The sequence below is a fragment of the Nelumbo nucifera genome, chromosome 3 (genome assembly GCF_055504915.1).
Source record: "Nelumbo nucifera cultivar China Antique chromosome 3, China Antique-T2T, whole genome shotgun sequence".
Lineage (NCBI taxonomy): Eukaryota > Viridiplantae > Streptophyta > Magnoliopsida > Proteales > Nelumbonaceae > Nelumbo > Nelumbo nucifera.
In genome coordinates this window covers 59,583,616-59,596,331 of record NC_142651.1, presented here as the reverse complement: position 1 = coordinate 59,596,331, position 12,716 = coordinate 59,583,616, and the positions used below count along the sequence as shown (strand labels likewise).

At 43.0% G+C, this 12,716-nt stretch overlaps 2 protein-coding genes and 1 pseudogene across 3 annotated transcripts; 2 read left to right on the top strand and 1 right to left on the bottom strand.

Moving 5' to 3' along the window:
- Positions 1-618: 618 nt before the first annotated feature.
- On the bottom strand, positions 619-1,542 carry LOC104602228 (uncharacterized). The gene has a single exon (XM_010265842.1). It carries the CDS (start codon positions 1,540-1,542, stop codon positions 619-621), a length of 924 nt encoding a protein of 307 aa, XP_010264144.1.
- A 2,130-nt stretch (positions 1,543-3,672) lies between these two features.
- LOC104602174 (putative F-box protein PP2-B12) lies at positions 3,673-11,374 on the top strand. The gene is made up of 3 exons (XM_088901483.1): positions 3,673-4,031; positions 4,158-4,276; positions 4,345-11,374. Exons 1-3 carry the CDS (start codon positions 3,729-3,731, stop codon positions 4,871-4,873), a joined length of 951 nt encoding a protein of 316 aa, XP_088757609.1. The 5' UTR covers positions 3,673-3,728; the 3' UTR covers positions 4,874-11,374.
- Positions 7,180-11,374, top strand: LOC104602173 (F-box protein PP2-B10-like; annotated as a pseudogene). The gene is made up of 6 exons (XR_736041.2): positions 7,180-7,227; positions 9,448-9,798; positions 9,880-9,883; positions 9,965-10,105; positions 10,702-11,058; positions 11,165-11,374. The product of XR_736041.2 is annotated as an F-box protein PP2-B10-like (transcript).
- Positions 11,375-12,716: the final 1,342 nt, after the last annotated feature.

Genomic DNA, 12,716 nt, shown 5'->3' with positions numbered 1-12,716 from the left:
AAAGGGCATGACCTTGTAGCAATATAAGCCGCAGTCGGTGATAAAGGCTGTTTTCTCCTGGTCATCAGGATGCATCCGGATTTGATTGTACCCTGAGAAGGCATCCATGAAGCTCATGAGCCCATGGCCCGCCATTGCGTCAACAAGTTGATCGATCCTTGGTAGAGGAAAGTTGTCTTTGGGGCAAGCCTTGTTTAGGCCGGTGAAGTCGATGCATATCCTTCACTTCCCATTGTCTTTTTTCACCATTACCACGTTGGCCAGCAAGTCAGGGTACTTGACCTCCCGAATGAAGCCGGCGTCGAGTAGCTTTTGTACTTCGTCTGCAATCACTTGTCACCGTTCTGTTGCAAAGCTCCTCTTCCTCTATTTTATAGGTCGGTAGCGGGGGTCGGCGTTCAAACGGTGTATAATGACTTCAGGGTCGATCCCCGGCATATCTGCCGCCGCCGACCAGGCAAATACGTCGGCGTGGTCTCTCAGTAGTTGTACAAGCTATTCCCAGAGGTGGTCATTTAAGAGAGAACTGACTTGGACTGTCTTCTCGGGATCTCCTTTGTTAAGCGGCACTTGGATGAGGTCCCCGACAGGTTGATTGTGATGTGTCCTCACTTCATCTCAAAAGTCATAAGCTTCTTTCATCAGTGTTTTTGCGGCCGGTCGTGGTCCTCGACAAGAGAGCAAGTAGCATTGTTGTGCAGTTCTTTGATCTCCACGTGCTACCCCTATGCCATATTCGATGGGAAACTTCATAGCAAGATGAAATGTGGAGACTGCAACTTGCAGAGCATCAAGGGTCGACCTACCAAGGATGACGTTGTACGAAGAGGGGCAACGAACCACAGTGAAGTCCACCATGGTCGTTGTAGTAACGTCACCGTCTCCAATCAGTAGGGGAAGAGTTATTTTCCCAGTGGGTAGGAGGGACTCCCCCAAGAAGCCCATTAGGGTAGTGTTGACAGGAGTGAGGCGCTCTTTTTCGATGCCGAGCTTTTCAAATGCGTCCTCGAAGAGTACATCGACAGAGCTACCCGTGTCAACCAGGACCCGTCTCATCCCGAGGTTGGCCACCTCGATTGTGATTACCAAGGCATCGTCATACAGGGTCTGGATCCTCCGGAGGTCATCGTCGGTGAATGTGATGGTCTGGCCGCACTTCTTCTTGTGTCCCCGATTGTCGATTTCACACAGTCGTGCATACTTCTTGCACCCCGAGCTACTCTCCCCTCCTGCAGCGATTCCACCTGATATGACGTGGATCACACCAGTAGGGGGAGCTCGGGGCGGCGGTCGAGCATCCTCCGCATGCTGTTCTTCTTGTGCCAGCTTCTCGCTCTTGATGAACCCACCAAGGTATCCGCGCCTGACTAGGTCTTTAATGTGGTTGCATAGGTCGAAGCAGTTCTTCGTGTCGTGACCATGATCTATATAGAACTCGCAATATTTGTCGTGATTCCTCTTGTTGCTTTGCATTTTCATCTTCTCGGGCCAATGAACGTAGTTATGATCGTGGATTTGCATCAGGACTTCAAACCGCGGCATATTGAGCGACATGAAGTTCCATTAGGTCGGTGGGGGTCTTCGTGGTCTTTGGTCGGGTTGGTGGTCTTGCCTCTTATTGTCCCGATCTGATCTTTCTGACTTTCGCTCCTCAGTATCTCTCCTCCTCTTGTCGGGCCTCTCTTCCTCATCCCATAGTTGTGTCTGCGCTTATTCTACGTTGATATACTTCTGCGCATGGCTCATCAGTGTTGTCAGGGTTTGCGGAGGGTTCTTGGAGATGGAGAAGTTGAATGGGGATGGGCCGAGGCCATGTTGGATAGCGGTGATAGCCACAGACTGGTTCAGGTTCCTAACCTATAACGCTTCCTTGTTTAATCTGGCTAGGTAGTCTTTGAGGGACTCGTTTTTCCTCTGTTGCACCTGCATGAGGCTGGCCGAGGTCTTCCAATGCTTTTGACTCGCCGTGAACTGAGCACGAAACCAGGTCTCCAACTGTTCCCACGACGCTATTGAGCGTAGAGGCAGGGAAGAATACCATGTTAGGGTTGGACCTGCGAGGGTGGCCACTAAAGTTTTGCACATCAAGCCCTCGGAGGATCCATGCAACATTAACTGAGCCTTCAACGCTTCAATATGGTCAGCGGGATCAATGTTTCCATCGTACTTGTTAAGCTGAGGTGTCCGCCATCCTGTGGGAGCTACGTCGTCCACAATTTCTTGGATGAAGGGTGGTTCCTTTGCCGTGGGCACGATCGGTGGCGTGGGCTGATCTACAACTGGCGTCATGCTTCTCTAGTTGTGTTCTAGCTCTTCTAAGCGCTGACGGAGTTCTCGAATTTCATCATCCCTTTGGTCCGGAGCCACAGTGTGCATTGCCCTTTCCTTCTTGGGGCGTACCGCACGGTCTTTCATGGAGTTGGATTTGGCAATGGAGACCACGTGAGGTTGCGTTCGTCTACCGAGCCTTTCCTTGGCAGGGATTCGTGAGGTTTGGTGCGTCTTGCTACAAGAGCGGACGGAGGGGGCCGACCTTCTTATTGTATCCTGCTTTTCTTGGTTGGATCGCGCTATGCCCTTGTCTGCTCGGTGCATAAGGGGGGACGATCTTGTTGGGCGGTGCCGCGGGTCCTAGGTTTTGCATCATTTCGAAGATCTTATCGACATTTTCTTGCATTGATAGGAACTGTTCAGGATCAATCGCGGCCGGAGCCTGTGGAGTTTCTTGATGCAGAGGACTACGGTGGTGAGACTCCCGAGATGGGGATCGGCCTGTTGAACGCTCGGGCTGGTTTTTGGGCATCTTGATCGCTTTCTTGATTGTGCGGTAATGAAGGATTTTGGGGAAGGACTTTTTGTGTAGTTCCCACAGACGGCGCCAATCTGATGTTGCTCAATCCGAGGTGGTGCATGAACTGAGGAGAGCAACCAGATAGTCCTTGCTGGCAGGGTGGGGCCGAGCTACAAGGACGAGACCGCACTTCAAGACCTATGATCAAAGGAAACAAATGTCAAAGGCCCGAGGAGTTACCCCCGGGTAAGCACTCCAATGCTCAAGTTAGTAAGAGTGTCAAAAGCTGGATCCTTTACCTCGAGCATGGAGTACCATTTTATAGCCAAAGATCCATGTCCTAGTCCGACTAGGCTTTCGGGGTTGTCGGGATGAGGTTTGCCACCGAGGTATTCGGGATAGAGTCCTATTCCCCAGCGGAGTCATCTTCCTTACTCCTTATTTGTAGTTGTGCTCATTCATATGACGTGTAGTTGATGTGACTGGAAAGATAAGATGGGGGCCACAATGGTAGCGTAGCTCGGCCATACTAGGTTGACATGGACGAGTTAGGATGATGTGGTAGAGCAATAACTGGGCGGCCACGTATCTCGTAGGGCCAGCTCAGCCATGACCCGAACATATGGTTTATAAAAAAACTTAAAAAATACCTGAAGGATATTTATATCTTTTTATATATCATTTAACAGCCGTTAATGGCAGTACTTATCAGCATCAAAGTGGACTAAGCCCAAAATTGAGGAATTTCCCTTTTTTTTTGAATAAGATAAGAATTTCCCCTAGATTGGATGGACTACGAACAAGGAACAACCAATGGGCATAGGTTCTCTTCTGTAATATTGTTTGTAATATTGTTTTATGTCAAGGGGTAGTTCTGTATCTTAATGCAGTATAACCGACCTAACGATAAGAGAAATTCTTAAATAGAGTTACAGAAATGGTGAAGAAGAGACTAGCATATGAAATGGAAAAAGGTATTACGGTGAATTTCTCTGTCTTGCCGGAGGGTTGCATCTCCAACATCATCTCACTCACTTCTCCTCGGGATGCTTGCCGATTGTCGGCGGTCTCGTCGGTCTTCCGGTCGGCGGTAGATTCGGACTCCGTGTGGGAGAGATTTCTGCCGTCTGATTACCAGGAAATCCTCTCTAGATCAGTCTCTCCGATCGCCTTCTCATCTAAGAAAGATCTCTATTTCTATCTCACCGATCATCCCATCATCATCGACGGCGGGAACAAGGTAATATAATAAACCCCTGGTTTTCTACTAATATTATCTTCTTAGAAACATAGAAAATCTGTGTAATAGACAAAAAGAACGAAGAGCAAAACATTAAGGACCGCTGGTTGTTTTTGTTGATTGCAGAGCTTTGCGTTGGAGAAAAGCAGTGGAAGCAAATGTTATATGATAGCAGCTAAGGAGCTTTCAATCGTATGGGGAGATACTCCTAGGTATTGGAGGTGGATTTCCCTTCCTGATTCCAGGTCTCTCTCTCTCTCTCTCTCTCTCTCTCTCTCTCGTTCTTGGTATAATGTGATTTTGGAATAAACAGGTTCCCGGTGGTGGCTGAGCTCTTGAATGTGTGTTGGCTCGAAGTGCATGGGAAGATGGATACGCGAATGCTATCACCAAGAACGACTTATGCTGCTTACATCGTGCTCAAGTTTGAGGAGGTCAGACGAGGGCTTGACGTCAACCCGGCAGAGGTGTCAGTGAGGTTCGTCGGAGGTGGGGGTGGGGCTGTTGATGAAGGAATTCGCAATGTCTATCTGGACCCTGAAGGCAATATTTCAAATCAAACTTGGACGGCACGAGATCGGCTTCAGGAACTTTTCCACAATCTGAGACAGTTCATGTTGACACCGTCCGTCGTGCGGCCATCCGTGTCTTTGTCACGACAAAATGGACTGTTCCCACGGGAACGAGGAGATGGGTGGATGGAGATAGAGATGGGTGAGTTCTTTAACGATTGGGGAGAAGATGGGGAGGTGGAGATGAGTCTCATGGAGATCAAAGGTGGTAATTGGAAGTCTGGCCTCATCATCCAAGGAATTGAGCTCAGGCCTAAACAGAGTAATTAATCAGAGTCTCCAACCCATTCCCCTTCGTTTTATTATTTTTTTTTCTGTTTTCATTTTCATAGATGGAATGATCGATAGCTAGAAAAAAGATGATATGAGTAATGTATGTTTTGATTTTCATCTTTTGTTATCTAATTGTTTGGAACCCAATTGTTGAAAATTGTGCTAAGAAGTTGTTAGCTTAGAAGAGGAATTATGTGTCTCTTGGGGAGTGAATTATTTTGATAAAGTCTACCTTAGCAAACCTTCCAGTTTACTTCCTCTGTCTTTAAGATAACACAAAAGGAGGTATCAAAAATAGAGAAGATAATGAGGGATTCCTTATGGGAGGTTGATAAAGAAAGAAAAGAAAGAAAGGATCACTTGGTGAGATGGGAGTTAGTGTGCAGAAGTAAGAAGCAAGGGGGCTTGGGCTTACACAATTTAAGAAAGAAGAATATAGTTTTGTTGGGTAAATGGCTATGGAGATAGCCTTTAGAGAGGGAAAGACTTTGGCATAAGGTAATAGGTAGTATTCATGGGTGTGTAGGTAACAGTTGGGATGCTTGTGTTTCTTGACGAGCCACTTTGAATTCTCTGTGAAAGGCTGGATATTCGTGACATTCTTCCCAATTTCCTAAGCCTTGTTAGGTATGATGTGCGTATTGGGATAAGGGGAGGACGTCTGGCATGATAGCTCCACTCTCAAGGACCTTTTTCCCTCCATGTTTTCTCTGTCCCTATTTAGAAATGGGCCCATTCAGAGCTTGTCTTCTTTTCTCAAACTTTTGGGCACAATTGGAATTTGGGCTTTAGAAGAGATATGAGAGATTTAGAGCTTGACCAAGCTGCTTCACTTCTCAAAACTCTTAACTCTGTTTTTTTTGGATTACTCTAAACCTGATGCTTGTACTGGACTCCTAATCGATGGGCTTGTTTTCTTGTGCTTCTTTTTTCTCTTGGTTATACCCTGTCCCTAACCCTCAACCTTTCTTTTGCAATGAAATTTGGTCCAAACCCATCCCCACTAAAGTGGGAGCCCTTTGTTAGGAAGTCTCTCTTGGGAAGAGAAGACCTAACCTTAGTATATCTCCAAACTGTTGTTTCCTTTGCAAAGCTAATAAAGAAAGCTGTTACTACCTACTGATCTCATGCCCTTTTTGTTGTACAACACTGGGAAAAGATTTCTGGTCATTTTGGATGTAGGTGGACAGTGCCATTGCATATTGGTGGACTCCTTGACTCAACTACCTTCAGGTGGTGTAAGAGAAGAGGGAGAGTGTTGTAGAGATGTGCTAGGACTGCTTTGGTATGGACAGTTTGGGAGGAAAGAAATGCTAGGATTTTTAATGACAAAGAAAGGGATGATGCTACTATTTGGGGTTGCATTTCGAGCAGGTCTATCATTTGGTATAAGTAATTCATTGGATCTTTTCTCACAATTCTCCTTTGATGGTCTTTGGAGAATCTGAGAATTGGTTGCAAAATCTTCTTTAGTCAAGAACAAGCCTGTAACAGATTGGAGCCCTCCGAAGAAAGCTTTATACAGAGGGTCAGATTGTTGCCTTGTTTTTTGGTCCAATTGAAGTGGGCGATGATTGTTGGTGCATAGGTTCAAGCAATTCTACAAGGAGCATATATTGCTAGAGATCTGAACTTTGGGAGGTTGCTAATTGAAGATGATTCTAAACTGGTATTTGGTGGTTGAAGGAGTTGGGCTGTAACTTGGTTCTTTAGGGGGGCAATGAGAAGATTCAAATGGCTAACTTCCAACATATTAGTGAGAGTTCAGTGGGAGACTGGAAGAGGAGATCAGCTAATGGGCTGGAAGACTTTCTAGCTAATCAAGGGGTGCATAGGAGTCGTTTATTCTGGGATCATTTGTAATCTTCTTTTGTTTTTGAGGCCGCCTCGTGCCTCTTTATGGATATTTTATGCTGTATCCTCCAATAGTTCTTATTTAATCTTTATTAAAATGCTTCTTACTACTTATCAAAAAGAACAAAAAGAAATCTGAATTACAAAGTTGATATAGAAATGGAAGAAATGTGGTCCCCTGGCTAGTTTTTAGATTGGCTATGAACTTTTAAGAAACAGTTCTAAAAGGCTATCACCTTGTTCTGCTGGCCTGCTGATGTCTTTCACGTGGGTATTCAAGAAGTTGAAATAGCCAGATAAGGGGATTGGATTATTTTCACTGAATACTGACTTCGGCAGTGGTAGTGGTGATTGTTGAATCAAATAGAGAATCAGAGATGATGAAATTTATGAAGTTGCAACTCCAGCAGCTTCCAGTGTCACAACTATAGCAGCTTTGGCAATAAATCATGGTGCTTACCAGTGTTTTAAAAGGTGTGGGAGGCGTACAACAAAAGGTGTGCCTCTAGGTGAGGTGCCCCCAAAATGCCCTGAGGCGTATGCCAGAGGCATTGACACCTCTGAGGCGTACACCTCAGGTGCAAGAGGCATACGCCTCATATGCTTTTTGCATGAGGTGTATGCCTCATGTGCCTCAAGTAAAAAGACAAAAAAAAAGAGAAAAAAAAGGAAAGGAAAGGAAAAGAAAAGAAAGGGAAGGGAAAGAAAAAAAAATGAAAGAAAGCCCCCCTTTCAACTATTGATATGCACCTTCATTCTTCTTAATTTAAAAGATTTTTATTAAAAATAAAGAAAAATGAGATCCTCCTTCCTCTTCTTCTTCCTCATACCCCCTCCTCTTAAGTAGACATGTTCAGGAGGATTATGCCTCTTATGTTCTGAACTATGCCTCACGCCTCTAGGTAGTGGAACACCTCGTGTCATGCCTCTGCGTTTTAGAACATTGGTGCTTACTTGGCTTCAGCTGCTTCTTTAATCTGTGGTTCTATCCAACTTCTGCATTATCCATTGACTTACTCCGTGTAGCTGCACAGCCTGCACTGAGAGTACAATATCCAACAGGGAAAAATGGTTGGGAAAGAGATGCAAAATCAAGACCCCTACCCACTAACACAGGAGAGACAGATCTCGACAAGGGATAATGACAATCTGTCCTTAATTCTTTCTTGGAATGGCTTATATTTTCTAATTAATTTGATTTTTGTCTGAACCTGGTGTTGAAGAATATGTGGATAGTGTACAAGAACAAAAGATTTTCCCTCTTCTATTGATGCATGATGCAATGAAGTGGTCAGTCATCAAATTGTTGGGAGATTTTCATTTCAGGCTGTCAATTCAGTATAGACATTGGAAAAGCATTTTGGCAAGATATGAGTAATTGTAAACAGTCATTGCTGAAGGAAGAAATGCTTGGAGGGTTCAAGGATATTCTTTGAGGGAGACTAGAGAGAGAGGGAGAGGGGTAGGAGTCTCAAGAATTCCCTGCAGTGGTAGGTGGATATAGGCATGTAAGTACTTGATGCTTTAAGTCGTGTCTATTAATAATTATCTTACAAAATGACATTTGATAAATGTTCATTTTCTAGTCATTTTCAGAAAATTATTTATTTTTATTTAATTTATATGCAGCCAAGTAGAGCCTTAATGAAGAAAGTTTAAGAGTTCAAGGCTAATAAATTTGTTGAAATTTCTTAGATTGTCTGAGCCTTATTCTTCTCCTTTTGCTAGGTAAACGTGGGTTTGAGAGGAGGGGAGAGTTGGGACTGTTAGAAAATTTGGTTCAACTCCTGATGAATTTGCAAGGCCACCACCAAATTACTTGTTCATCAGTTCATCACTTCTATGGTCAGCTTGCCATGGTCCAACATTACAATTTAGATTTAGCAAAGAGAAAAATGGTCAAACTCTTGGCTAAGTGCATTTAGACAGTAAAATAGTCCAACACTTGTTAGTGGACAATTCATTAATTTTCTATTCTCATTTGACTTCCACCAAACTCTAGAAAGACGGAAGAATCTTATTAAGGAAGCTTTAGACCAATGTTTTAAAACGCGGAGGCGTGACGCGAGGCGTTCCACTACCTAGAGGTGTGAGGCGTAGTTTAGAATGCAAGAGGCGTAAGCCTCCCGAACACAAGGAGGCTTACGCCTCCTTAAGAGGAGGGGGGTTAGGAGGAGGATGAAGAGGAAGGGGGGATCTCATTTTTTCTTTATTTTTAATAAAAATCTTTTATATTAAGAAGATTAAAGATGCATTACATTAGTTGAAAGGGGGGGGGGGGTCTTGTTGAAGCGGAAGCGGAGCAAGACCCCCCTAAATAAAAAAAAAAAAACGAATTGGGCTGCATTGAAAGGGGGTGAAGCCCCCCAGCCGAAGGGGCAGGGGGCAAACCACTTTCTTTCCCCTTTTCTTCCCTTCCCTTTCCTTTCCTTTTCTCTTTTTTTCTTCTCTTTCTTTTTCTTTGCCTTCCCTTTCTTTTCCTTTCCTTTCCTTTCCTTTTTTTTTCTTTTTTTTTCCTGTCATTTTATATCAGATATGCATGAGGCGCATGAGGCGTACGCCTCTTGCACGCCTCATGAAAAAAGCGCAAGAGGTGTACACCTCTTGCACCTGAGGCGTACGCCTAAGAGGTGTCAGCGCTTCTGGCATACGCCTCAGGGTGTTTTGGGAGTGCCTCCCGGCGTATGCCTCCCATGCCTTTTAAAACACTGCTTTAGACAGACACGGGGGAGAGGGAAGAAGGTAGTAGCAGTGATGCTGTTGCTTCTCCTTCTCTTACTGCTACTGTGAATTTCGACATCTCATTAGAAGTTTGCATATCCAACATCATTTCCTTCACATCTCCTTGGGATGTATGCTGATTGTCATCAGTATCTTTGGTCTTTCTGTTGGCGGCGGAATCAGAAAATGTGTGGGAGAGACTTTTGCCTTCCAATTATTGGGACATACTGTCAAGATCAGTGCCTCCCATTGTTTTCTCATCTAAAAAAAGATATCTTTTTCCGTCTTTGCAATCATCCCATTCTCATAGACCACGACAACAAGGAAACCAAAAAATATGAAACAAAGTGGCAGATTTTCATTCCATTTAAGAGTGGTTAATCCAGTGTCAAGTCCCTACAAATAGACTAGCTAATCGGATTTGCTAGGTTGGCCTCCAGGTGGCAAATTTATTTGAATTGTAACCAAAGATACTGTTTTGTTGAAAGGGAGCTTTGTATTGGATAAATGCAGAACTGTTATATGATAGCAGCTATGGAACTTTCGATTGTATGGAGACTGGAGAGAGACCCTTCTCACAATTTTATAGTTTTGTGAATAGGTATCTTAAGTTAGTGAATTTGACATGTACAGGTTCTCGAATGTGGCAGAGCTGTTGAATGTGCATTGACTTGAGATCTGTCGCAGAGTGGAGATGTGAATGCTGTCTAGGAAAACAAATTATGGAGCTTTTCTCGTTCTCAATTTTGAGGGAGCACGTGACTTGACACCCACCTGGCAGAGGTGTGAGATTTGTTGGTGGTTGGCCTCCAGGTGGCAAATTTATTTGGATTGTAACCAAAGATACTGTTTTGTTGAAAGGGAGCTTTGTATTGGATAAATGCAGAACTGTTATATGATAGCAGCTATGGAACTTTCAATTGTATGGAGACTGGAGAGAGACTCTTCTCACAATTTTATAGTTTTGTGAATAGGTATCTTAAGTTAGTGAATTTGACATGTACAGGTTCTCGAATGTGGCAGAGCTGTTGAATGTGCATTGACTTGAGATCTGTCGCAGAGTGGAGATGTGAATGCTGTCTAGGAAAACAAATTATGGAGCTTTTCTCGTTCTCAATTTTGAGGGAGCACGTGACTTGACACCCACCTGGCAGAGGTGTCCGAGGTTTGTTGGTGGTGGACAACATAATTTGTATCTAAACCCTGGCAAAACAATTGACTAGTAGGGTCATGAGAAACATCTCCTTGACATGGTCCACAGAGTGGCAGCTGTGAAATTATCCCAGTTATTGTGACAAGAAGAGGAACGGTTCCCTTGCAACCAGGAGATGGGTGGGTGGAAGTTGAGCTGGACGAGTTCTTTAATGACCAGGGAGTAGATGGGAAGGTGGAGATGAGCCTCATGGAGGTGAGAGGTGGTCAGTGGAAAGTCTGGCCTCATCATCCAAGGAATTGAACTCAGGCCACAACAAAATAAAGCCCTTTGCTCTTATTATTTACGAGGACATCTTAGTTATGGACCTCTTCACTTCAACGATGATTCTGTAATTTAGTAGATTGAAATAAAGGTAAAAGAAGGCAGTCCAGACATGGATCGATCATGCAAGGTAAGTACTTAACTGCTTTTGAAATCTTGGCCCATTCTAGTTTCTACTTAAAAGTCTGAAGGTGGGTTTTGTGTTCCCATTTTCTTCCTGTGTCTTGTAATGACAGCTTACCAAATTAATGGTTGTGACCTGGGAGTTGCAGAAGATTGAAGGAGCCACCAGAAGCAATACAATTCTCTTCTTCGCACATCTTCCCAGCACCTGGATGTTGATCAATAATTGATTTTGTTTTTCTTTTGACAACTGATATGGATGTTGATCAATATGGTATCTGGAATGGACCAAGAATTTTTAATGCTAAAATATTCGAGTTAAATTTTCCATTAGGATAAGATTTGTATGATGTAAGAAACCCAAATTTCAGAAGTGTCAATTTTCTCATTGGAGTATAGACCTGGGAATTTAGGGGTGTCAATTGGGCTGGATTTGGTCCAATCCGATCCAGTCCAATGTGAGTCCATTATAAATGGACCAGGTCCAATCCAATCCAATGAATGTTATGGACCAATTTGGACCGGTCCATTTCAATGTCTGGACTGTCCAATCTGTTCAAATTCATTTTGATTTGGATTGGTTTTAACCCAAACCTAGTCCATTGACACATATTTTCCTCTTATATCAAAGGACTGGCTTAATCCAACCCAATCCAATATAAATTTGTTATGGACGGAACAGGTCCAATCCAATCTAATAAATATTTTGGACTGGATTGGTCCAATCCAATGTCTTGTTGGTCTGTCCAATCCGTCCAATTTGATTTTGGATTGAACGGGGTCTAATTTAAAACTGGTCCATTGATACCCTTACTTGGGATCAAATCCCGCTGCCACCAGGGTTGGGGAGGGGTTCATTGGTTGTCCGAGAGAGAGAGAGAAGCGGAAGTCTGGCCTCATCATCCAAGCAATTGGACCATACATAATGAAATAATAATGAGCCTTGATAAATATTATTTTTTTAATTTACTTTCACGTTTAAGTGTCAATTGAGAACCTATAGGTCAAGGAGTCGATGCTAAAACTAAGGCCCTGCTTGTTTTTCGGCAAGTTACTTATCTAGGTAAGTGTTCCAAGAAATATTTGGGTAAGTGTATTTATTCATGTTTTTTTATTTCTCATGTAAATAAAGGCAATGACTATTTTAGTCATAAAAATCTATTATTAAAAGGGGTATTTTTGTCTCATTCAAGTATTGGTAACTTTCCTTCAGGTGGAAAAGTTATTTACTTACTTAGGAGAGAGGTATCCAGGAAAATTAATTTTTCTTGATTCCCACATAAATCTGAAAAAAAAATACGGGTTTCTTAGTCAGTGGGAATCAATTTCTCTCTTTCAAAATCAAAAAAAAAAAAAGAAGAAGAAGAATGCCCCCTGAGAAAAATGTTTATTTTGTATATTTAATATTATTTTAATTCAACTATTTTGTCTTTGGATTATCAGGAAACAATTTTGTAATTGGAATGGCTAAAACCCATCAAGCAACTATTTTGTCTTTGAACAAATAGATTTACTGTAGAGAAATTTCTTTCTAACAAGACATACAAGTAACAGAAAGTAAGTAATAGGTAAAAGAAAAAAAAAGAAAATGAAAGGAAAGAAAAGAAAGGCAGGAATAAAGGGTACGAGGCAAATTATTGTTAAGTAATTATTTTGTTTCATTTT

Excerpts from the sequence above, each read along its gene's own strand:
- LOC104602174 (XM_088901483.1), top strand. The coding sequence starts at position 3,729 with ATGGTGAAGAAGAGACTAGCATATGAAATGGAAAAAGGTATTACGGTG. Across the intron at positions 4,032-4,157 it reads TCATCGACGGCGGGAACAAG|AGCTTTGCGTTGGAGAAAAG; the intron begins GTAATATAATAA and ends TGTTGATTGCAG. Across the intron at positions 4,277-4,344 it reads ATTTCCCTTCCTGATTCCAG|GTTCCCGGTGGTGGCTGAGC; the intron begins GTCTCTCTCTCT and ends TGGAATAAACAG.
- LOC104602228 (XM_010265842.1), bottom strand. The coding sequence starts at position 1,542 with ATGCCGCGGTTTGAAGTCCTGATGCAAATCCACGATCATAACTACGTT.